General features: G+C 43.3%; 1 protein-coding gene across 2 annotated transcripts in view; it reads left to right on the forward strand.

Annotated features, from left to right (window-relative positions):
* Positions 1-5,273: 5,273 nt before the first annotated feature.
* TTBK1 (tau tubulin kinase 1) overlaps positions 5,274-26,378 on the forward strand; it is a 110,473-nt gene continuing 89,368 nt past the window's right edge. The window contains exons 1-2 of one of the 2 annotated variants that reach the window (XM_071739940.1): positions 5,274-5,492; positions 22,545-22,703. In XM_071739940.1, the coding sequence (XP_071596041.1) occupies positions 22,596-22,703 (108 nt within the window). In that variant the 5' untranslated portion in view covers positions 5,274-5,492; positions 22,545-22,595. Of the gene's footprint in view, positions 5,493-5,830; positions 5,910-22,544; positions 22,704-26,378 lie in introns of those variants that run through there. The other variant, XM_071739938.1, reaches the window with a different exon arrangement.

Consider the following 26,378-nt stretch of genomic DNA (forward strand, 5'->3'; position numbering starts at 1 on the left):
TTCCACCGTGTTTTGAACGTCAGTGTTTCGGTTCGGCCAAGTGCTGTTACGGACAGCAGCACGTGTGCCACCTGGTGCCAGGCAGAGGTATGGAGAGCTCTTCACCTGCTACTTGGTTTGCTTAAGTTTTCTATCAAAAGTTATTTATATGCAAAAAATAATACCACACACATACACCCACTCCACACCCACCTACCCCCTTCCAGGGATGCTTTTCACAAAACAAGCTAGTTGTAAAAAACCACCAAGCATGGATTTAAATTCTTTGGCCTGAAAATGTACCTGCTTAATTTGCAGACCTTGAAATCTTCTGCAAATGGTGCCCTTATTCCACATGAGGCTGTGTTTCCTTTCCCATCACCAAGTTTTACTTTTCTAATGCTTCATCTCCCACCTTCATAATTTAACTATCATTTTTTTCAAAGAACACCATGACCATCATCAACAAATACATCATCAAACACAACTCAGCATGGAGAACACCTGTTTGCCTCATTCAGTTGGGCTGCTCAGCAGGACAAGCACAACCCCAAATATTCTTTCTTGCTGCCAAGAGAGCTGAGAAGAGGATTTATAAGTGCCTGAGATTTTGCAATGCCTACTTGTCCTAGCTTTGACTTTCTGGTTGTAAAAGCTGGCATTAGGCTGTTGACTTTTGAGAACCAAGGGGTGTTACAGAAATTCTCATTATTAGGTATGGCACTTCAGTATGACATGAAAGGCTGGTGCTGGGTAAAAGATGGGTTATGGAATTGATTCCCTGCATTCACTGTATCTCTGTTCAGAAGACCCTCCTGGCATTATGGAGTCCAAACAGTGTTGCTGGCGTTACCAAATCTGGAGAAGCCCAGTTACTGTGATCTGTGGATGCCACTTCTCTATGGCAGCTTCCAAAGGCATGTTGTTGCAGTGAGCCTTCTCTCAGAGACATAGCTCTTCTCCAGAACTCTCTTGCCATCCCTCTCCCCAGGCATCTTCATCTCTTGTCCAATTCTGCTTCTGGAAGCATGCCTTTTATTTTGCCCTTCAGCCCCGCCCATTTCCGGCTGGGGCAGGCCCTAATTATTGGGCACAGCTGGGCCTAAGCTCCCAGTTCATTATCGGCGACACCTGAGGACTTGTGGTTCTCTCTACACGTGTGGCAGTTGGGTGAGAAGTGATTCCCTGCTGCAGCCAAGTCCCCTGGAAATGTCTTCCAGTCCAGACAGGCAACCTCACTACTCTGCAAGAGATTTTAGAAGCTAACAGGCCCACCTGCTGAATAGCTACACCACTTGGCATATATTAAGAGTCTTCTGTGCTGATATCATGATATGCACTAATGAACCGAGCCACTAGTGGTTTGAGTAGGGGGTTACTTTGGCTGCACACATCTGTTAATCATAGCTATAGAAAAAAAAATTAAAACAAAATAAAAAAACCCAACCTCCAATATCTTTCTACTCCCATTCTTACTGCTACCAGCAGTTATTTATTGCCTTATCTTTGATTCCTGCCGACATACACAAGGCCTCTCAATGTGGTGTGCAAACCCTAAAAGTGCCAGCAGAAGCTGAGCACAGGCAAGAGTTGTTTTCAGGATGCAGTGGTTTGTCTGCACTCAGGCACAGGATTTCTATCCCTTCTAGGTTGAAAAGTGCCTAGCATCACAGAAAGCCTCGCTGGCTTTTCCACATCCATCTCTGGCCCACTGGAGGTGGTTTGAAATCTCAGCCTTCAGCCAAATCCATACTGGACAGAGCAGGGGCTCCACCAGGAAGGCTAATCACAGCCTCCATGCCACACTAACCCTCCATGGGCTCATTTTGCATTTACCCCACAGACCATGTCTTGTTCTCCCTGGTAAGCACCAGGCTTGCACTACTGGGGAGATTGAGAATATCAGGGGACTTCTGTTTGTGCTCCTCTGTCAGGCACAGCAACTGCACGGGCGCACATGCTGATGCCCTCTGATCAATTTTCTTTGCCTTTCTCTCTTTCTATCAAAGCAGGCATTTGACATGAGTAGTGTTTCCCAGTTGCTCATCCCTCTAGATTTCACTTAATGTCCTAGGAAGGAGAGTTAGAACATGAGGAAATCCATGACTGTCACTTATTTGTTGCTCCTAACTGTGCTTTCCTAGGGTTCTTCCCATGTGGCATTCACAGCTGGTATCTCAGCCTGTTACCATTTCAATCAAACTCCCAAAATGCAGACAAAGAGACTATGTTTGGGAAGGAGACATTGCTTTATTTGATTGTGTGCAGAATCAGTCACCTGGGGAACATTTCCTAAATCAAGTGCTCCATAGCACACAAAACTGAACATATTTATACACTGAAGCTTACATCACCTGCATAAGTGGCCTTACACATCACATCCTGCCTATCTGCTGTATTTGCACAATGCTGACATTACAAAAGAAAACTACATATGTGTGGGGGGGGACCTCAGGTATCATTAGTGGTCACTTGGTTAGGTGCCCCGTTGTCATTCCAAGGCAAAGTTCACTTTAGGACTCTTCTGCTGTTAATGTTCTTGCCAAATGCTGCTGCAAGCATGTCCTGTGTCTTTTGGTCTCTCATCCTGACCTTGTGAATGTTTCACTTGAGTGATTAAGGCTGCACAAAAATAGCTGGTAAGGTGACTGCAGAAGAATAGCTCTAAACATATTACATAGGGCTTTTCTTAACCCTTACTGGTAACAGGCCCATAAAGAAAGGCAGGGCCAAGCAGAAAAACCATAGAGCCACCTACACACGTATCTGTGTTAGAAATCTTCTCAAGTCGCAATTAATCCAGATTTTAATAAAATCTTGTTTTTCTGACTTTGTTTATTTCTTGTAGAAAATAAAATTATCAGCTACATGCTACATCTGGGCCTGCAGAAGAAATTGGATGTGTTTCCAGGTGGCTATTCCAGTGAGCCTGTGAGCTCATTCAGCTTCATCTGCAGAGGAGAATGCTCAGAGGGAAGTTTAGAGGAGGGATGAAATAAAGCTAAAAATGCAGTTGTTCAGGTACCACTTTACCTGGCACACATCAGCATGGGCCTTGGGTCCAAAGCAATGGGAGCTATAGTGGATTTGAAAGATAAGAATATTTGAGCTTATCAGGGACATGAATCTTTGCTAGATATGCTCACATCTAGACACACCTGAAATAAAGCTCTAAACACTGTGAAAAATAAAGATTTGCTGCACTTTCATGTATGAATATGTAATAAATGCCCACGAAGTGACAAGGGAGAAAAACAGCACTTGCAAAATACCCAGATAACTGAAGTGCTTCTAAACAAAGGTAATGAGACTAAAAAACATCTCTGACATTACAGCAACATCTTGGAAATGTTTAACTCACAAGATTGTACATATTTCCCTTCAATTGTCTGCAAAGTTTGCATTGTCTGTACATAGTACAAATAACAATTAAAAGAGTTTAAAAAAAGGCATGAACAAAAATGCCTCTCCTCCCACAAGTATATTTCAGAAATGTGTTCTAAATTGCTGTAAGGCTGTTGGAGGTGCAGTTCCCAGCTGAGCAGCAAGGCAGATGCAGCATGCAGTGCCAGCCTGGGTGCAGTGAGCAGCACAGGAACAAGGCACAGAACCAAGGCTGCACCAAGAGGCAGGAGAGTGCAGGCATCTGCCATGTGAGGTCTGACTGCAACACATGCACAGGACCACATGCAGAGTGGTCCTGCATGGTGCAGGAGCACCCAAGCAGGGTGTGGGCACAGGGATCTGGTGGTCCTGCAGGATGTGTGTCCAGAGTCCAGGAAGGGCATGTCATGTTTGGCATGAGAGAACAGATACCTCTGCTCATCCACTAGAGAGACCCAACCTCTTATCAGTCTCTAGGTAGGGGTTCCCATCTGATCTCATGTGTGGGATGTCACACGGCTGCAATGCTCCCCAGCCCCTTGTGGGCACCTAGCCAGGACTTTTTCCCCTCCCAAAGCAGTACTCTCTGGTGGCGACAGGGAAGAGGCACCTGTGTGTTGCAAGTCTGCAGAGAGGGCTTGGGAGCAGTGCCCCTAGCAGTGTGTTTTATGAACATCTGTAGGGCACAGAACAGTGCACATCCACAGCCTGGGGCAAAGGTGTGAGGTGCAGCTGTGGACATGGGCAATTTGCAGTGCACATGTGGGATGAAAGGGAACAAGAAAGCATCTGCAAGAATCATGTGCTTATCTGTCCTGTGAGAACAACATGAGTAGCAGTGAGCTGGAGCATGGAGAACAGCACGTCCCTGGAGCAGGGACAGAGCTGTGTACCTCAGGGTGGGTCAAGAGGGGACTGCCTGGGGATAGGCACAGTGCTTGGCTGCATGCAGTGAGAGGCTGATTTCTGTGTGATGTAGTTTTGGTAACACTGGTGCTGTGCCCAGATGTGGGCTGCTGGGCCTGTTGTTCCCAGCTCTGTGGAGGTGGTGACAGTGCTGGTCCTGGCAGTACAGTGGCCTGCCCAATCCTAGTATTGCTGATCCAGGTCCCACTGCTCCCCTGGTGTATTGCCCAGATTATGCTGATGCCAGCACTGGCACTGTAGTGCAATGTACCAGTCCCTTGCTTGTGGTGCTAATGCTGGTCCTTGCCCTAGATCACTGGAGTGAAAAATCCCCAGGCCAGCACTGCTGGGGTTGACTTCACTGCCAGCACAGGGCAGCGCCAGCCCAATGCTGGCCACAGTGGGTGACGTTTCCAGTCCTAGTGAACAGCAGTGCCAAGCCCCAGGCAGATGTGCTGACTCCGGACTTGGTCCCAACAGTGCACAGCCCAGCAACAAGCTGAAGGTGCTAGTGACAGTCTAAGGCCCTGTGGAAAGTCCTGGTGAGACAGTCTCAGGATCGGTATGAGGGTCCTGGTCTAAGCTCTGCACAGCCCTGTGCAGTCAGTGCCAGCGCTGGACCCGACGCCCGAGACAGCCGCCCGCTGGTGATGCCAATGCTGATCCCAGCGGAAACGACCCTTGCGGCAGCCCCCGTCCTGGCAATGCCCGTGACGGTGCCCGCGCTGCTGGTCCCGGTCCCAGGGCGGGGCAATCCCCTGCCAGCCCCGCTCCCTGGGCGGTGCTGTGCCGTGCCCAGCCCCACGTTACTGCCGTGCCTAGCCTCCCGTGTCCCGGCGCGCTGCAGAGCCCAGTCCAGGGTGCCGGCAGCGCTGTGCCCCGTCCCGGTGCGGCGCCCAGTTCTACGGAGGGGCCGGTTGCCAGGGGTGGCGGGGCGGGCCCGGGGCGGGCCCGGCCGGGGCGGGGGCGGCCCGCGGGTGATGTCAGGCTGATGCTGTCGGTGCGGCGCGCGGTGCATTGTGGGCGAATCCCGCCGCCCGCCGCGGCTCCGAGGGGGAGGATGCGCCCGGGGCCGGCCCGCCCCACAGCCACAGCCACAGCCACAGCCACAGCCGCAGCGCGCCGGGCCGGCGGCACCGAGCCCGGCAATCCCCACTGAGGAGCGCGGGGTATGCGCTGCCCACGCCGGCCACAGCGGGAGGCGCCGGCGGCGGCGGGGCCAGGTGAGCCGGACCGGGCCGGGCCGCGGCGGCCGTTGCGGTCATTGCCGGGGGAGGGGGCGTCCCGCTAGCAGCTCGGAGATGCGGGGCCGTGGGTTGCACCGGGCCGAGCCAGGCCCCTCCGCGGATGCGCGCGGGGCACTGTGGGAACTGTAGTTCGCCCGCAGCCCGGTGCCGCCTGCGGAAGGAGACGGGTACCGCACGGGACTCGGATTCCCAGAATGCTTGCGGAGCTGGGGGGGGTCCGAGGCGGAGTGACGGGCTGGCGCCGCCAATGAGACGGCGGCCCTGGGTGGGGCGAACCATCTGCTGAGAGGGGCGGCGGAGCGGGAGGGGGGGAAGGAAGGCGGTGTGCCGGCAGCTGCAGTGCAGGGGCGGACGCGGCCACCTCCTCGGCGGGGGGAGGCGGGGCGGCCCGAGGTGAGGGGCAGAGCGGGAGGTGTGGGGCGGTGGCGGCTCCCCTTGCCCCCACCCCACCGCCTTCTGCCCCGGCCGGCTGCTGGCCGGCTGGTGCCGGGGCTCAGGGCGAGGCTCGGGGGGTGCCCGCCGGGGGAGGAGGGGCGGGCGGTGGCCTCGCAGGGGCGCTGGCAGCGTCGTCTGTGTCGGCGGACGTCCTGAGCCGGGGTGGTGCCCCCTCGCCACACGCCTCGAAAGGCTCCGCCGAGGACGGGATGGTGCCTGGTGGCTCCGCTGCCCTCCCGGCCCGCGGTGCCGGGGTGGGGGCTGAGGTGCGAAGGCAGCCGGCGGCCTTGTGGCGAGGGGGTGGGCAGGGGCCTGCGGGGGCTCCTCAGGTGAAGCCGGGGAGGGTGTTGGCTCTGCCAGCGAGGGCAGGCTGCTGGCTGGGGCGAAGGGACGAGCATCCTTCCAGGTGTCACTCAGTGCCTGTGCCGCCGGATGCTAGAAAGCAAGCTAGCTCATCTTGTAGGGTCTTTTGGGGAGAGAGCGTTTTCATTGTATTATTTTGGGATGACTCTGGTGCTTGGGTTTGAGGCGGGAGGCAGAGAGCTCTTGCTCATAAGCTTTCACGGGGAGGGAGAGTTTACTCCTGTGTGCACGTTGTGATGTCTTCTGCAGCTTTTTAGCTTGGGAGTCTGCTGCCATTGTGTCTTTATTGCTAGTGGTCCACAAGTTTGCATCGGCGAATGTGACTGTAGTCATGCTTTGCCTGTGTACTGGTAGAAGAGGTATCCAGTAACCTGGGTATGACCCCCTGACAACTTTGAAGATGAACACCATGACCTTGAAGTGTGTCTTGTGTTTAACGAGCAACCAGTATGCCGTATGAAGCGCTGGAGTGACACTGCTGCTCCAGCAGTGTTGCTGAACTACATGCATGCCAACTTCAAGCCCCCCTGTGGTTTTTTGGGGAGCAGGGATTTCAGTACCTGTTGGTATCATGTTTCTGAGCAGCCCAAACTAGCTGTGTATTAAAATCTTTCTTCCATATTTTAGCCTTGCAGGGAGGATTTATATACAATTTGATAGAATGAAATGTTTCCTACTTTTACCGTTGCACATTTATTTCTTTATATTTCTTTTTACTGTCACTGAAAATGTTACCTTTTAGCAACAAACTACTCCGTGAATCACAACAGAGATTTTCAGCCCAAGAGCTTTGTATTTAACCTCATGTGTGTGAGATATGATGTGCTAATATTCCCTCAACAGTAACTGGTGCTATGCCTTTACAGGGGCTACTGCCTCACTGGTAACTATTGACAACATTTCAGTGTATCAGCTTCTTTTTGAGACCATGTCTGGTCTCAAAAGGATCAGAGAGTCAACTTAGGGATTCAGTGTTAATGTTTTGCCTCTTTTTTTGCCTTTGTGTGCAAGTGATCTCCCAGTTCATAACAAGCATCCTTGTGCTGTTGTATGTAGGAGCAGAAACTTTTGAGGTGCAATGAATGGTGTATGTGGTGTCCACTGCTCTTACTTTTGCCTTCTTTGTGCTTTTGCATGCCTTATAAAAAAGTCATTCTTTTGGGAGTGGACAAAGTTCCTCTTCTCTAATTGGCAAAGCAAAACACTGTAATTATCATTCCCTTGTAGGATAATTTTATCAGTATCGTTCTTGGGAATACCTGCCTTTTTTTTCTTGGAATAGTTAGCAAGAGGAAACTTGAATCCATATCTCTTGGTCCTCAGAAAGGAGTGTCTCTCGTGTCAGGGAATATATTTCACTAGCTCCCACTGCTGATGCTTATTAACCAGCACTGTGTTTTGATTTCCTTCCCTTTTCCTCTCCATCCCAACCTGACTGGTGGCGAAGGCAAGTGTATCTCTACACTGCAACAGGCAGTGTGGAGCTCTCCTTGAATGGAAGCAGGTGGTAATCATTGTTTTTGAAAGCAGGAGTGATCAGAGAGATCTGTGAAGAACCAGATCCCTCTTAATTTTTAGTGCTGGGATCCCATCATGCTGTTTTTTGGCCTCACTTACAGAAAGATTGCCACATCACTTTGTAGCTTATTAGACCCATTACTCTTTTGAGTCTTTCTGTGTCTTTGAGTCTTTCTGTCTACTCTTTGAGTCTTTCTGTCTGTCACCTCTTCAATTGTGTCCTGTCAGTTTCATGCCTTGGTCTGGTCTTATTTATGTGTGTATCACTGTGTAGGCTCTAGATAAACTGCAGGTATGGCTCCCCCCTCCTGAGAAAGTCCTGGATTAGATTCATTCTGCCAGAGCTCCATAATGACCTTCCAGTAACATTGGTTCACTTTGAAAGAAGAGCAGAAGACAGAAAATACAGCCTTGGAGAGATATATATCCTTATAATGTCCTCAAGGGCTTTGTAAACTCTTTCCTCATTTTTAGGGGTTTGTTGGTATCTTCTTTGAGTACTGCAAGTCACATCCCAGTATTTGCTGGAGCGATTGTGGAAGTACAACCAGTACTTCCCTCCCATCCTGCCATAAAAAATGACCCAAAAAAGTGGGTTTTCCTCTAAAACCTGAAATATCTTTCCATATTATTATGAGATGCCCTCCAAGAGGAATATATGTTAAGATTGCTTTCAGAGAGAGGAGTAAAGAGGGACAGCTATGAGACCTCACTCCCTAGGGCAGAGAAAGAACAAGAAAATGTGTGGACTTTTGAAGCATTAGGAAGGAAACGCGAGAAGAGAGGGAGATTATCTGATTTCTACACCATGCATCTGGACCCACACTGAGACTCATTCATCTGGAATAGTCTCAGCAGCTATAAACGGGGCAATGGCAGTCCTCTATGTCACGTTGGTCTTCTGTTGGTCTTCTCCATAGCAGTGCCCAAGTACAAACCCGTGGCAGTTATCCCACAAAATGTGAGAAATGATCTTACAATAGGAATGTCACTTGGAACACAAAGTATCAGGCGTTTTTTTCACATGAACTTTTCCATTTCTGCTGGAGATGAGCAGATAAATCAATGTATTAGATTTGATGAGGGGGGAAAGATATTGCCATGTTAGCTTTTTTCATCAAACTCGTGATTTCTTTTTGTCTTACCCACTTCCACACCATTATCCATTAAATCTTCTGCACTACTCAAGAGCCATCTACATGGGAAAGTATCTTTTTTGTAGCTGAGAAGGAAGACATCGACAGCATGATGGACTGTACATGTAATCAAATAAGATGTGCTTGGAAACCCTTTCCTTTTGGTGTCAAGCCATGTCATCTTTAATTTGGTGAACAATATGAAAGGAACAAATTGCACATCCTGGACTGACTCCAGCTGTATAGGTGCAACGGGGATCAGAGAGACTGCTTGTGGGTGCAGATTTCCTCTTATCTGGAGAAAAAGGGCAGCCTAACCTTAAGAAAGAGATTTAGTGTCAGCCATGACAGATGGAAGTGGATTCCTTGTTGTTTGTGTGACAGTAAATGTTAGGAAGCTCACCGTCAACCTGGAGGCTGTATGTATAGAAAGCTTTGGTGGCCTGCCTATCAGATATGAGAAGTCTGCAAAAGGGATAAGGAAAAATTGATGTCTAGTGAAGAGGTTTTTATTACAAGATTATAAATGCCACTGCTCAGGCCAAAACCCCATATTGCTCCAGTCTTTTTTCTACCAGTGGTGAGGAGATGGTGCTTAAGGGAAGTCTGAGAAGACATGCATAAAATGCTTGCCCTAGTTATACCCTTCATGGTGTGGCAGTCTGCAGTTTTTCAGTTTCTCTGTTAGCCTGAAGAATTTCATATGTGCACATAAAGTGTCATTTAAAGCATGTAATAGCACTCTGTTGTGAAACCTAGCTATGCACTCCTGTGCATTCCTGTTTTCCTCTCTTGTAGCTTTAGAGGAACTTTCATTTTATCCTGAGACATCTTAATTTTTAAGGCCTTCCACCTGATACCATACCAGAAGCTTTGGACTATCCAGAAACATTGTTATTTGTGACATGGCCCTATCTGCTTGTTAAGTCTTCCTAAAAGCTCATAGCTCATATCAGGTCTCTAAATCATTATGTTTCCCCCCTGCCCACCAGTTAGTTTTGTTTTTCATTTTCAGTTTTCTGAACATGTCTGGTGTGGAAGTAAGACTGATCTGATTTTCCAGATCCTCTGCAGAGCCCTTTAAAATAAACAACAACCAAAAATTCTTGGAATTTTCTTTAATATCTTTTCTTTATTCAGTTGTTCTATTTCTTGGCCGTCAGTCACTCAGCAGATTGGCTGGCTGGCCTCTTGTCAGTTAGGTGTGGAAAACACATAGCTTTTATTGCTGGAAATTTGCCTCACCTCTTCAAAATAATCAGGAAAAAAATACCATATTTAACTTGTTCTGTTTTCTTCTTGCATGCATATTTATTTTTGAAAGACTTTTTGTTCATACAATAAGACAATTAGAACTAAAATCAAGCAGTTTGAAGTACCAAGAAGTTGCACTATCCAAATACTTTTTTCCCCTTTTTTTTAAAAGGTAGTATATTTCTGTTCTTACTGAGCAAACTTGAGTTACTATTGAGTTAAGAAGTTACTGTTTAAAATTTCATCGTGGCAACTGTCCTGATCTCTATGAGGAGACTGAAGTTCTCCATTGCTGCCCGTTTGCCAAAGGCAGAGCCCATACGGTCACCCAAGGCAAATCACAGTTGCTAATTTATTCTTGGCTGATGAGGTAGTTCTACATTTTTGTTCCATCTAGGCTTGGTGCAATTCTCTCTCCTTTGAGTCTATTTTTTTTTCCTTTAGGATGTAGTACTGTTCCTCCCCTTGAGTGATCTGGACTTTTTCTGTGTACCTTGTTGCCAGGAGCACTGGAGAATGCCACCCTCTTAACAGGTTCCTGGGATACATGCTACTCCATGTTTTCCCTTGGATACGTACATCCTAGCTCTCCACCTTACGTCTGAGACCTATTTCATCTGCTTGGTTTTTTGCGACCCATTTTTATATAACACAAGCCTAAAATGCTTTTGGGACGGGATTGTTTCTTCTAAAATTCTGCCCATTTGTTTCCCTGTCTGCCAATAGAAGCTAAAGAACTTGGGGCTTAGTCCAGGCTGTCATTTTTGGCTTTTATACCACTGAAAGCCATACATTCATGCTCGCCAGCTTCCCTCTGGGGTGATCTAGGGATGGCAGCTCTGGATTAGATCACCCAGTGTGTTACCTGTGACTGTGACCAATGCTGAATGCCCAGGAGAGAGCCAGAGGTTGGACCTCGTGGGCAGTGCCAAGGGCTGATCTCTCAGAGCTCAGTTTCTTTTCAATTCAGTAATTCTGGTCAGAGATTTTTCTCATTGTATTCCATTGTCCTCCACTATTTGTTGGTTTTGTTTGGGTTTTTTTGTTTTTGTTTTTGTTTTTTATTTATTTGTTTTTCTTAGTGTTTCTTGTTTGTTTGTTCTGGGTGGTTTTGTTTGGTTTTTTGTTTGTTTGGGTTTTTTTGTTTGTTTGGTTTTGATTAATTTGTCCAGTTCCTTGGACTCTGTGTAATTGCTAACCTCTACTGTGTCTTGCAGCAGGATGTTGCAGTTTCTCTGTGCTTTGCATTTGTTTCAAGAATGTCACCTGCTAGAGCTGCCAGCTACTGTTACTTTAACACAATAGGAAAAGCTGGTAACAGTAATTTCTTCTTCACCTTCTCCATGCAGAACTTGGTTGTGTTGACCTCAGTCATACCAGACCTCAACTTGTTCTTTGTAAGAATCTGCCTGCCAGCACCTGGTGTGCTACTCTTGCACCTGACTGGCATGTGGCTATGCTGTCCTTTCACCTCACAAATTCAGGTGTCTGCCTGCCAGGTATCTGAGTTGTTTCTGCAGCCTTCCTGTTCCTCTGCCCAGCAGGTTCGGTATTCCTGGTGCAAAAGGATGGGATACCACTACCCGGTTGGCAGGTTTCACCAACAGGATCATATCTAGTTGCCCTAAGAACTATTGCCCCAAGGTGTTTCCCTTTCATGGGAGAATAGTCTGAAGTTCTCTCTTCGCCTTCCTCAAACCCTGACTTGTGCAGATCATCCATCCCTAATGTGGAAAAAACAATACTATGCTCCTAATGCATGTGAGGTGTGGGAATATATGCTAAGAGGTAGTGCTTGCAGTGCTTGAAGCAGACTATAACCATCTCACCTTTCTGCTGCAATACTACCTGCTTCCCAGTTTCCAACCTTTTTGGAGGCAGTGTAGAGCAGTCTGTAGGTAGTTCTGATGCTTCCCTCTTAGTATAAGTGGGTTTCATTTAACTTCTACAGCTAGAAACTAGGAGCTTCATAGTCTTCTTGACATATACCTAAATTTCCTGATATATGTTTTGCTCACTCAAACAAGGAGATGGTGTAGCTGTCTAATACTTTTACCTCCATACAGGCATTGGCACAATGTTCCTTTTGAGTGGACACTCCATTAAGTTGTATTTTGTTTCAAGTTGCCTGTTTGCTGAAGTACGTCAGTCAAAACACAGAAGTCACCTTTGTGGTGACACTGTGTTAAGAGACTTAGAGTTTTTGAATTAATTATGTCTTGAATTATTTAAGCAGAATCTAGCTGCAGTAGACTCTAAAACTTACTTATTTACTTAGGGGTTATGCAAGTAATTCACCAAACCTAGCTGGTTGTTTTAAATTTTGCTTTTCTTGAAAAAAATATGGTGGCCTTAGACAGAGTTACTCCACTGCTTTTAAGGAATAGTGGCTGAATCCTGTAATCTTATGGAAGACTGGGGGTTCCTGCTGTGGGAACAAACATGGAGCACAGCTTGGCTGAAGCTGAAATGGAGCTGAGGTGCTGCTCCTCTGTGGTGCTGGCACTGGAGTTTGACAAACTCTACAGTGAACCGGCCCATTGTGGAATCCTGTGTACAGGAGTTGAGAACTGGCACAAGAGAGAGAGGAGCTCTTTCTTACTATTGCAGGTAGATTTTTAGATTAGCTAACCTGGAACCTGAAGCTGTGGATCTCCAGGATCAACATCTGTTTGTAGGCTTTATGGAAGAGGAAATGTAGGTAATGATCCATTGATTTTCAACTTTCATTCATTAGTGTCTAAGCACCAAAAAATGTGACATTTGTTTTTGTTGGTGTTTTTTTGTCTTTGTAATTTGCAGTAGCTAAAGCATGCCTTTTTAAAGCATGCTTTAAAGCAAGTCTTGATCTGAAAAGAGCAAGAGTTCTAGAATCCACCATCTCTCTTGTTCTAGGTCCTGTCCTTAAGGAAAGCTCCCATGAAAAACTAATTTGCAGTTGTTAGGCTTCAGTTTCTAGCAGAAGATGAGCTAGAATGGAAGAACCCTTCAGTTTCTTAAACCTTCATTATAGAAAGTACTTCTTCACTATATTAATGTTCAGTGTGGCTTTTGCATAAGGTACATGCATTTTAAAGAGTTGGATTTTCAGGTGGTTTGAAGGCATCTTTCAGCCTTTTCTCAGTGACCGTGAGGCTTGGATGCTGGCCCTTTACCAGAGTCCACTGTCTCTGCAGTTGTAGGCAAGGACAGAATATCCTCTCTTACTTTTTACTTTTCTCTGTAACAATGTGATGTTCTGTATGCATGACCTGTATAACCTAGAGACATCCAGGCATGAATTTGATTGTATTAAGTATTTTGTGGAAGCTACACTTTTTCTTTCTGCTGTTCTTCACCTCCAGAAAGAATCAGGAGTGGTTGCATATCAAGCAGCGATGAGACCTATGGGGCTTTGTGCAATACACTAACTGGAAAAAAGGAAGAAAGATGTAGAAGGTGGAAATGCAAAGGGCAGGTAGTCAAATATTTTCTCACTGTTGTGACAGTGTCAGGGAAATGGCAGCACTTGGGTTCTAGAACTCTGGTGTCTCTGGTGGGGTAGGTCTCTGTAGCCTAATTTTAAGTTTGAAACAATAACAAATAAAAATAACAGAAGCTGTTATTTTTAGTGTGGTGGTTGCTTCTTCTGTGAAACAGATTTTCTTTAACCTTGCTATCTGTGTCTCTGATTGTGATGAAATGATGTACAGCTTTTCTACCTCCAAATCCCCTGGGCTGAACTTGAACCAGTAATTGTTTTGTCTGTGGATTATCATTACAGGTGTTCACCAGTAGCTAGTTTACTCTGACAAGGTGAGCACAGTGTACAACTACCCATTTCAGGTTGAGATAAATTTGAAAGGCTATCACCTTTGGCCAGCTCTGGTACAAATTTTATTTTTCTATTACTTTACTATATCTATGAATAGAAATAAAATTATTTTTATGTTTAAATATGACATAAGTTTTATGGTGCTTTTTTATAGAAAAAAATTTTGACCATCTGTGTTCAGTAACAGCAAATTCCTAGGATCCAGCTACCTGGCATAGCATGGGCAAATTGAGGATCAAAGTACAAATATGGTTTATTACAGCAAAGCTGCCCTGAGGAGTATTTTGAAGATCTATTTATTTATTTATTTATATTCCTGAGAATAATATTCAAGGGACTGGTGTGAGATGACTGGTGTAAGATCTGGTAGTAGAGTGAGAAGACACACACCTAAGTCATAAAACTGTTTAACTTGACAGACAGGAAAACTTAAGGATGGGAAACAGTTGTCCCAAAATTGGGACTATTTACTTGGTGTGCAATAATCTGATCCACACATAGAGTTGGGATATTCCTTTTTTTCAGGTCTACATAGAAAGGGGTGCTAGGTGGTACATCCAAAAACCTAGTGCAGCTTCCCCATAACACAGGATTTCTTTAATACACCATAATATGCAAAATTACTTTATTTCTAGGTATAGCAGTATCATTTGCTTACATAACTGGTTAACTAGGTCTTTGCTGCTACAAGTAGCATTTTTACTTTTCACTACATATTCTCAGAGGGTAGGGGGCTTTTGTGACTAGAGATCCTTCCAGTGTAAGGGAGGGTATTGAAGTATGTTTAAAAAGTGAGTTCTCAGTAAGTTTAATTAGTCATTGCTTTCTGTTACTTTTATTGCTTAAGGCTAAAGACATCAGTGGTTACTATCTTCCATTCAACTCTTCTTCACACAGAAATATGCTCAGTAAACACCCCCTTCCATCAGTCATGCTGACCTGTCTTTTTCGACATCAAAATGATTATTTGCATGGGCTGGGAGAACACAAGCAGGTACTGACAGCTGTGGACTAGATGGCATCATTGACACATGTGGAAATGGCTTATATGGAAGCAGTCCAAACCAGCTTGTAAAAATCTTTTGTAATCTTAGTAATACCATTTCTCCTTGGAAACTAACACACAGCAGTGCAGAAGGAAATTTAACATACCATGCTTGTATATATGAGTTTTCATATATCCTTCTAGGAAGTTCAGACATAGAGAGAAAGAGATGCAACCCACAGCCATTATCTGCGTTGCTGTTATTGTTTTCTTTGTTGTTTCTATCTTTAGATGTTAATTACAAAGGAAACAAATTCCTCTAGAACTGCAGACCCTTCAAATAACAATGGAAACAAATTTGTACTTCCAATCTAAAACCAAGTTTTCCACCTCTGGGGACTCTTGGCTTTGAGAAAAAGCTCAGGCAACTGTTGAATATGGTTGAGAATGCACTGGGATTTCTCAAGAGGCAGAAGAAAAAGTGGGTCAGCCATGAGGACATTACCTTGGGGCCATCTGCAAACTAAAAAATGGTGAGGCTGCAGATCAGAGAATGAAATGGTGGATTTGCAAGTGTAAAATGAAGGTTGAACATTTTCCCCTGAGCATGCTACAAATAGGGGGGGGAGAGTTCTCAAAAATGGGAAAAATGGTTACAAAAGGGTTGTAGAGAGATGATTTAAGGGACTAATACTTGGCATGATGAAACATTTTTGTCAGTTCCAAGAAATCTCTTCTGTGTAATTACAATCAGAATCTCTGCTGTGGCCAGAGGTGGGATTGAAAGCAGCAAAAATTTTGTCCCGCTTACTCTCATTTAGTCTGTTGTGATGTATCAGTGCAGCAAGTAGCAGCTGTCTCACTTACCCTAATTTTTATTAAATTTCAGAAAGTTCTTGGCAACATGAAGTCTGTGTGGCAAATCTGTGTGAGATTTTCCCCTGCAAAATACCCTGCCTTCCAGAACTTGAATCAAAATATCAGATCTCTGATCATGAGTTTACTGTTATGTTCTTAACCTCTTTATATTTTTTATAAGGTTATTTAATCCTTGATAATTATGCTGACTGTGTTTGTCATTAAATTATTTGAATGGGTAAGATGAGCACTGTTTTCCCAGGAACTGAGCTGCAGTTAAATGTTTATTCCAACAGACCATAATATTTGCCTGCTAATAGTAGAGGTGAAGCTGGTTATGAGGGGTTTCCTGGAGTGTTGAGTTGAATTTTCTGCTTGGTTGAAAAATTGGAGAAGCTCCATCAGAGAGATTGGTAGAAGGTCCTAGACTTTCCTCTCAAACTTTCCTGCTCCCCATTTTTTAGCTTTGCTGCTGGATGTATTTGGGGAGCATTAAGATCACATAAACTGCCAGTAGTGCAGGCATGCTCATCTGGTGTGTTCCTAATGATTTGTTGTCATAATTAACTGTTCTGTTTCTCCCTGTAGATAGATGGGTTTTGCACAGAAATTACTGGTATGTCTGACTGCTCTGCAGTGTAGGTGAATACCATCTCTGGCAGTATAAAATTATGTGCTTGGGGGGTTTTGTTTGGTTTGCTTACATCTTATGTAAGCAAAACAACAAAACACTGTGCAGGTAATAATATATTAAGTTGGCTGTGCAACGAGGTAGTCATAAACATACTGTCAAGGTGCATCTGTTATAATATTAAATATATTTATGTATGCTCTGTTCAATGCAGCCTCACGTTAGCTGAGAATACAGACCTATCTGTCTCGATTGCAGCGGTTTTTTGAGAGGATTTTTTTTTTTTTGGTTTGTTGGTTGGTTTGTGGGTTTTTTTGGTTTTGTTTTTCCACATCATAGCTACATCACTCCTCAGTGGTCATAAACCTTTCAAAGGTGAAAAACAGTCTCGGTATCTTACAACCTCACCTTTAGATGTTTTCGTTTTTACAGAAATTAAATGCAGTAAATAGCAAATTTGGAACTTGTAAGGCTGATGCCCTTGCATATATATGGGAAGAATATGACACAGAGGAGACTTTAAACCACAGCTGCTGAGAGCTGAGCCTGCTCTTTAAGCCGTGTTTGCTTCAGCTGAAGCAGGCAATGAAGGAAGATAAGTGTCTTCAAGGAACAATTTGGAACCTTTTGTGCTCCTGCTGTCAGACCTATCCTAACAGCATATGACTTGTTTTTATTTGCTGTTAAAAGTTCACCTAGGAGGTATGGTGTATTCCAGGGCTGAGAAGCTGTTAGTCCAGTGCACTGTATATATATATATATATTTTAATTAACTTGTTCCCTGTACTTTCATCCACATTTCTACCGTAAAAAGATAATCAGTGCATGGTTCAACTTACTATACAAAGATCTGGGTTTTGTTTGTTTTATTGTGAGGGATTTTATTTTTGTAATTAGCATTGTGTTTTGGAAACAAATTAAGTTTGTTAAACAGTGAGGGATGCCCAGTGTGTGCAGTTATTGCTGCCTTTAGCTGAGCCTCAGCCCCACTGCTCAGTTGCAATTGAAAATGCCGCTGTTTTTCTTTTTTTAGTATTTCTAAGCACTCTTAGTCCAATTTTTTATATTCTTCTCCTTTTCCCCACTCCATCTGTTTAATTTTGGCTTAACGCCTGTTGGTAATAGCAAAGTTATGCTTAAATTCTATTTCCAGCTTTTGTTTGTTTGTTCCTCCCATGAAAATACTGAACGGAGATAGAGACTGCACTTTACGGAGGTTACTTGGGTTTGCAGATGTTCACCTTTTGTCTCCCCTAAAAAGCTGTACTTTGCATCAGCTTTCTGAAACACCTTTGTCATCTTCTTTGTAGGTGGATCCCATGTTCATGGTAGGGAATTCGTTCACATACAGAGGGTCGTGGGCAACTTCAGTCTAAATAAACTTCAGTTGTTCTAATTGTTTAATCTGTAGGCTTGGAGAGGTGAGGATGTGTTCTGAAATAAAGGGGAATATTGCAATTCCTCCACAGTGAGATTAAGATGTCTAAAATAATCCAGGATCTTTAGTCAGATGGCAAGACAGACCTCCATAGTTTTTTTTCTGCTGTTGAAAAAAACTCAGACCTTTTGTCTGAGTTTTAAACTTGGTGTTTGATTGAGTTTGCCTGTATTTTAAGCACTGCTATCACAGTACATTGAGACTAAAGTAAGCTAACATAGGAAAGATCTAATATGTACATTAAGAATTTCCATAAGAAATGCTCCATATTCATTCATAAGTTTAAAATTAAAGAGTGCTCTGATCATGTAAAATTAGGAAATAATTTTTCTAGTAAATCTGTTTAAAATGTTGCTTGCAGGAAAGAGAAGTTGTAAGATAGGTAATTGTGTTGTGTATATGAGACTTTTTGATTGATTCTTTATTTTTTTCGTCTCTGGCCTCCCTGAAGAGTGAAGGAGAGATCTATATTACATATATGCTACTTCCTCTAAAAATGCTAAAAACACCAGTCTAGTTATCCTTGATTTGTATCACAGGTCCATCACAGCTAGTATCCCATCCTAAGATGGCCAAGAGTGGATATTTGGAGTAGAGAATAAAAGCAGGTAAAGCATATAAAAAGACTCTGCAGAATGCTTTTTTACACCTTCACTGGTTTGTTAATTCAAGGCTCCCTAAGCTAAGGATGGAATATATGGATGTAACTGTTTTAAGGATTTCTTTATTATTATTTTTAGTGAATTTTTCAAAGCACTTTTTGAATCCATGTAAACTCTCAGCATCTGCAGCAAAGATTTCTTCAGATTAACAATTTGTATGAAGTCACTTTTGCTTGGTCTAGTTTGTCTCCTGATGAACACAAGTGTGAACAAGGCAGATGTGTTTGATGTAAGATTCTGCCACGCTAATTGCACCATAAGGCCATGCAATACTTTACTCCTAAGTTTGTTGCTGTTGCCTATCCCAGGTATGACTCTTCTGTTGGGTCTTGATTTTCCTGTCAGCTAGGTAGGTAATTGCTGCTGTAGTGCAGATTGTTGTATGAGGAGAGAAATAAGGAGACCATTCGTCTGCGAGTGCTGTGGGCTGAAATAGAAGGAACAGCTAGCAGAGCACTGTGTCAGGATATATAGTGAGGCTTATTAGCCTGTTTTAGCATGATTTTTTAAAATTTCTGTTTGTTTGGGGTTTTTTAAAGCCCAGACTTAATGTATACAATTAAGGTATAAAACTGTAAAGGTTCTCCAGTATGGACTGAGTAGAGACAGCAGTATGCAAAAGTTGATCTCACACTTCTTCATGCTGAGGTCTGCCAAGAGACAGCATTTGATCCTGTTGTCACCATTTCTTTCTCACAGCTGCTTTTGTTTCTGCTTCACTTGCAATTTCTAGGAGGCCAGTTTTACAGAATCTGAAGACTGCTCAGCTTTCTTGCCAGACTTCATGGGAGGGAGGTACAATCCTGTGCATTTCCTACAGGAGAAGACATTCTGAAAGTTCTTATCTTCTCAGTCAGTCTTCAAAATTATGTGTCTGTACATTTTAAAGCTGAAAGTGATAAGGATAGATGTCGAAGTTCATATGCTTGGTCACCCTTTGAATCACAAGTAGCTTTACTGGAGTTCAAAAAGGATATAATCCTTCCATCTCTTCTCCAGTTCCCTGTAACACCACTTAACATTTAACGTGGAAATGATCCTCCCTGCTGTGTGTTGGGGAAGATGTGGTAGCACATTAACACTCCCCCACTGACCATTCTTTGCCACCTTCCTTCTGTAGCTACATTAGTAAATTCAGCTCTAGGAGGGGGCTGGCTGCAGGCTTTGGTGCTAGTCAAACAATATTTACACTATATTTAATTGATTTAGAAGGAATTAGAATAATGTGTCAGTTAAAAGCCTTCTCTTTGTGACTCCTGAAGACCTAGGTTAACAAGTGTCACATCTTGCTATGCGTGTCAGCAGTGCTTCAGTGTTAGCCTGATAAACCCTTGGTCCATAGGCCTGAACAGGTTTCTACAGTATTAGTACTGCCTCAGGAACAAATTTTTGGTATGTAAACACTGCTCTGTGCTGCTGCTGTGATCTATAACAGCTTGAAATTTGTCTCAGGTTGTAAATAAATTGGCTGTAAATCATTTTGGCTGTACCAAAGCATATCCATAAATTTCATTCTGTAGCTCTGTATTGCCAAATGGCTGCTATTCATGGTAGTGCCCAGAAGGACCTTGTTCCATTTCAAAGCTTCTGAAGATCTAGGTGGCTCCTTCGGATTACAAACATGTTATCTTTGTACACCTGTATTGTAACATTCCTAAAGAAAGTGGAGTAATGCATCATGGAAAGCAGTTCTACATTGGTTAGCTTTGAGTGCTATTAGATTTTCATGCTCTGACTCCCCTCTAAAATTATTCCTTGGGATTGCTTTCTGCCATCAGTCTCTAGACAGAAATTTTGTTGTGCACCTACATTGTGAATGCATACATCACAAACCATAATTTTTAGGGGGCTTGCTTCAGTGAAAAATAATACATCACTGACTTTCTCTGGAAAACTCTTAGACTTCTATCTGTTGCCACTACTACCCTACTTCCTGATCTCTAGCTGCCTTTGTATCCCCTGCAATCCAAAGACTGCATTGTGCCTTACTTGTCTTCATAAAGTGATGCCAAGAGGCTTTCCAGATAGGGAGAGGATACCTGCCTCAGTATCTGTGTGTTAATGTTTGCTTTTTTAAGATTTTTTTTTTAATATTGAAGTCTTGGGACAGTCTAAATTACTTTAATAGCAGAAGAAAAAACACTTAAAAAGAGATTTTTGTGGGTATGCTCTTTCCTGTGCAGTTTTGTGGTGATGTGCAGGGAAGAATTGGTGCACACCATATGCAGAGCTCACTGGTATCTTAGGGATGCTCAGCTCAGATGTTCTGGTGAGCATAAAAGAGCCTGGGAATGGCATTTGACTCACTCATTAGGAAAAAGCAAAAATGTTGTGCTGTCAAACACAATGTATACTTTCTCATTGGAGAGCTTTCCAGTTCCTTATTTTAATACCTGGTGACTGAAAGGGTTGCTATGCCATACAAATGCAGAACTCTTTCTATGAGAATTTGGAGTATTTTGCAGCACCTTCCTTAAGAATTTCTTTAATATTCTGTTTCTTCATATTTCTCTTCTATCATTTTGATTGTACTTTAGCAGATGTTGGATTGTATGAACTTTTCCCAGCAGTGCTCTTACTGCATTAATCTTCTGCTTCTTTTTTCCAGGTAGTTATAGTCTTTATCTAGGACACAATCTTTTGTGAAGATCTTTTGAGACGATCTCTTTGAGATCTTTTGTTCATTTTTTTTTTTGATCATCCACTATGTCTTGTGCTTTTGACACACCTGGGTCTGCTGCTTCCTTGTGCATACTACATGCTGGGTCACTTCCTATCTTTACTTCTCAGTTCTTTTATTGCTAGAGAATGAGCTCTTTTCTCTCCTTGAGCACATAATTCACTGGTGACATTTTACTTCTTTGGTGCCTGAAGAAATGTGATGGTTGAATGACCAGCTCAAGTCTTCTTTTCTGATTTGGTATTTATGTTGTTAATCTTATTTAAGTCTGTGGTCAGAGTGCTATAGTAATGCGCATTTATACGAAGGAGGAAATTTCATATTTTGGGGGAAGGACAATATGGCTGCTGAGAAAGCTTAATAAAACTTCCATGCTTAATAAAAGATCTAGCCTACTTCTAAAGCCAGAAAAATATGTTATGGGAAGAGTTAAAATGCTGTAATAAGATCTTTTATTAGTCCTGTTTCAATTAATTTTCTTCCAGAAAAGTGGATTTAATGTGTATCTGAAAGTCTTTTTTGTAGAAGAATTATAACCAAAAAAAAATCACAAAACAAAAAATTAATTTCAGCATAGGCTATCTGGAGCTCCCTATAAAAACAGGAAAAAGGAGTAGAATGCAAACACTATAGGAACAAGATATCTCTCTGTATTTTAATTTGGTAATTTTCAGCACTGTGTGTAGCCTGTGAGGAAGACAAATTTATACATGGCTGAAGCCCTGTCTAACCACCCCCATCTTCTTTGCTTGGCTGTTCATCACAGTGATAGTGTCTGTAATCCTGGCTCTGTGAAAGCCCTTCTACTCTATTCAGATGCTTAAAACTTATTGAAAGCAATACCTGGCAAACCTCTCTGATTTGTGTTGGATGTCGTCCAATAAAAACCATAAAAACTGCCTATGTAGCAGCTGCTCTGTTAAAGCAAGACCTTTTTGCCTGGTAACAGAAACAGCTCTTGCAGTGTTTGGCATTAGATTCTCTTTGACTTGTTGGCTGTCAGGCCCAGGGGCACTGGAATGCTGCATGGTATAGCTGGTAATGATCACTCTCTTAGTTTGTGGTGCTGACTTGCATCTGCCAGGCTTATGCATGAAGTAACCTTGGGCGTTTGCAAGGTGAGTTTGCCTTCTTTTATCCTGAGAGATCGGTTCTGATGTAGTCATAAGCAAAACCTGTGGAAAGGCAGCATGTTCTTCTGCCATGACCTGTAGTAATTTTGTCATTCCTTCCCTCTGCCCCTTTTTTCTCCAGATAAATGGCTCATTTAAATTGGGAGCTACTGAAATACTTTCTGGCTGGCAAATGCAGTGCCTAGCAGCAGTCATCAAGGACGAACCAAACATGAGTGGAGGAGGGGAACAGGTTGACATTCTTCCGGCCAATTATGTGGTCAAAGATCGCTGGAAAGTGGTGAGTAGCTCTGATTCTGTGCTTCCTTTGGCTACCCAAACAGCTCTCTTCCTCTTGTCATAGTATAGAAACTTGAGTAATTGGTCCTGAGCTCTAGTGGAGTGGTATGGTTTGACATGCTAGTAAGATAGTGCAAGAAGGTGGTTAATACTGCTGTAGTGCTTATTTTAGACCGGTATTTTTAGAACTCTAAATCTACCCATGAATTTTAGGTAGGATTTCAGGCAGGATGGGTCGTCTTTTAGTTAGAACCTTATATGATGAGTTATTGTGTCAAAGAGTACTACAGATCACAGAATCACAGAATCAGCTGGGACGGAAAGGACCTCAGAGATCATCAAGTCCAACCCTTGATCCACTACCACTGTGGTTACCAGACCATGGCACTGAGTGCCACATCAGTCTTTTCTTAAAAACCTCCAGGGACGGAGAGGTTTTCCCTACCTCCCAGGGCAGCCCATTCCAATGCCTCATCACCTTTTCTGTAAAGAATATATTCCTAACATCTAACCTAAACCTCCCCTGCCAGAGCTTAAGACAATGCCCTCTTGTCTTACTGTTAGCTTACTGTTAGAAGAGACCGACCCCCACCTGGCTATGACCTCCTTTCAGGGAGTTGTAGAGGGTGATGAGGTCTCCCCTGAGACTCCTCCTATCCGAGAAGATGTATAGATGTGCCTATAAGTTGCATTACAATAAAATAATTTGAAAAGAAATGTTTAAGTTTGGAATGTCAGCTACTTCAAAAGTTAGAAATTCCATAATTAGCTTGTTGGTACAATTTCTGTCCAAATTTATTAGGATACTTTTAAAAATTATATCATTGCATATTATGAGTTTTAGTTCTTTGTGGGACAACTGTCTCATCTGTTGTGCAAGCCAGATAGGGTACATTGAATTAGTAGCCATTTCAACTTTCATGTATTCATTGTATGCCTGCAGATCTCACTATGCTTTTGAATTCATGGCATGAGTTTGTCATTGAAAATCAACTTCCTATGTTTCTTATTCCTGTAATATCTATACCAGATTTTAAAAAAAATGTGGTTTTACTAGGTGATACAGGAGAGAACTATTAGCTTGCTTTTACAGGTGGGGTTTCAAATTTAGTTAAATCTTGATTTTTATAATATTTTACAGGCTGCTTAATATTTATGACAAAGCACAACTCTGCTAGATGTCATGGGCACCTAAGCATTCTCCTCACTTCTATAGATTGGACCTTTCTGTGTTGCGTCAAACACCCCGTGGATGAGTATGTGATTAATGATGGCTTGTGAGCAGAGACTTCAACAGCTTGACCAGAATCATGCAGAAATGTTGTGGTAGAGAGATGGGGAGAATCTCATCCTCTAGACATGTGTTTCATTGCCATCAAATGTGTTTGGAGGATACAGTTTCTCCTGCATATGAGGTTTTCTCTTTAGTCATAACGTGAGGTCTCTGGGATGGTAGGGAAAGTAGCATTATATTATCACATCAATTAAAGAAACTAAAAAGAAGCTTGGCTTACCAGTACCTGAAGGGGCCTACAGGAAAGCTGGGGAGGGACTTTTTGCAAGGGCACGTAGCAATAGGGCAAGGGGTAATGGTTTTAAACTGGAAGAAGGGTAGAACTAGGTTAGACATTAGGAAGAAATTTTTCACTGTGTGGGTGGGGAGACACTACAACAGGGAAGTTGTGGATACCTCCTCTGTCACAGTTTAACCCTGGGCTGGCAAGTAACCAAATGACAGATGCTCTCTACTTATCCCCCTCTCTGATAAAGAAAGGAGAGAGAATAAGGGAGAGAGACTTGTGGGTTGGAAACTAAACTCCACAGCTTTAGCAAAACAGTAATGATATAAAAAGGAAAAATAATTAAATATATACAATATGCAGAAAAATGATACCACGTTCCTCCCCCCCTTTCATAGAATCATAGAATATCTTGGGTTGGAAGGGACCTTGAAGATCATCAAGTTCCAATCCCCCTGTATGGACAGGGACACCTCAAGGCCTCATCCAACCTGGCCTTAAACGCTTCCAGGGAGGGGGCAGCCACTACTTCCTTGGGCAACCTGTTCCAGTGTCTCAACACTCTCAGATTAAAGAATTTATTCCTAATGTCTAACCTAAATCTCCTTTCTTCAAGTTTGAAACCATCTCCCCTTGTCCTCTCACTACACACCCATGTAAAAAGCCCTATCCCAGCTTTCCTGCATGTAGCCCGTTCAGGGGGCTGGAACTACATGATCTTTAAGGTCCCTTCCAACTGAAACCAGTATATGACTCTATGATAACATGAAAGGATCATGACCTTTATATTTCTTGAAATTCTGTATGTTTTTCCAGAGAGGTTTTTTTTCTGGCTTTAAAAGCTTTGCTTTAAAAAAGGTGAAAAAAAACACTGAATACTACATTGTGCCATTATGTCCATTTTTAGCTTGGATTACCAGCAGTGCCTGTGTCATTAAACTCACAGCAGAAGCCTTGCTAGTTTGAAATACAAGTGATTTGTAGTAGCAGCACTAAATCATTCATCTGTGCTAACTAGTTGTGGTACAGCTGCCCTGTGAGTTTTGCTGTGGACTGTGAAGACCAGAGGACCAGGGGGACTCAGGACTCTCAACTGGCTTCAGTACCATGCTGTGGATAGGTTATTTTTAACAGCCCTTTTCAGACAACATATCCTTTTCTTAGTCTTGCCTCATGCCTCTGTCTCTTTGTTGCACTGGGCAGTTCCTGCTTGCTGTGTTCTTGCTGCTCTCCCATTGTTTACTCTCTCTTCACCGTAGCACTTTGCTCCTGCTTTTTCCAAAGCCTTCTCTTTTCTGTCTGGTCCATCCCCAAACAGCCTATTTATATTTAAGTAATTCAAACTGCTCTTTATTCTCCACGCTTCCTGAGAGCAGATGGGGAATCTCAGTTTTCTCTGTGAAGAGATACCAAAATGGAGACACCCCCTACTCCCCCCCCAAAGCTTTCTGGCACAGGTGAAGGAAAGTCTTGCTGTGCTCTTGGAGGTCTGGGCTGGAGCACACAGGGAGCACACATAGCTGTTTTGGCAGGATGACACCTGTGCAGCTTAACTGACGTAGAAGATTTGAAACATGTTCTGTGCTTATGGACTTCTCAGAAAATACCTCTTGCAGCTTTTATCTGACCCTGTCTGCACAAATTGGAATTTCCCCAGAGCCTACAGTTTGGTCAGATTGGTGCATGTTCTTTGCAAAGGTGAATTTAGACACTCTCCTCATGCTAAGCTGTTGCTTCGAGTATATGATTATATTCTCCTTTGCCCTAGCTAGCTTTGGCTTGTATCATTCCTCGTGTTCATCAGGAATGGTAAAACTTTCTTAAATGATGGGAGTGTTTTTTTTAACACAGTCTAAACTAAGTAACTTTGTTCATGGAAACAGCAGAACTATTAAAAGCACCAAAACCTCAAAATAAAACCCAAAATATGCTGGGTTATGATCATAGGGAAACATTCCTAACTAAATTTAAGTTTGGTAGAGGCACTAAATGTGGGATTCAGTGACTTCATGCATGTATCTGTGACTGAGGGCTACTGGAAGCTCTACCCTACCCACTAAATGCCTTAGGAAATACAGAAATGTGTAGCTATACTGTCCACAAAAATTATCTCAAACTAGAGAAACAGTCTTTTATGTTTTATAATGTTGGCTCAC

The sequence above is a fragment of the Heliangelus exortis genome, chromosome 3 (genome assembly GCF_036169615.1).
Source record: "Heliangelus exortis chromosome 3, bHelExo1.hap1, whole genome shotgun sequence".
In the NCBI taxonomy this organism is placed as follows: Eukaryota; Metazoa; Chordata; class Aves; order Apodiformes; family Trochilidae; genus Heliangelus; species Heliangelus exortis.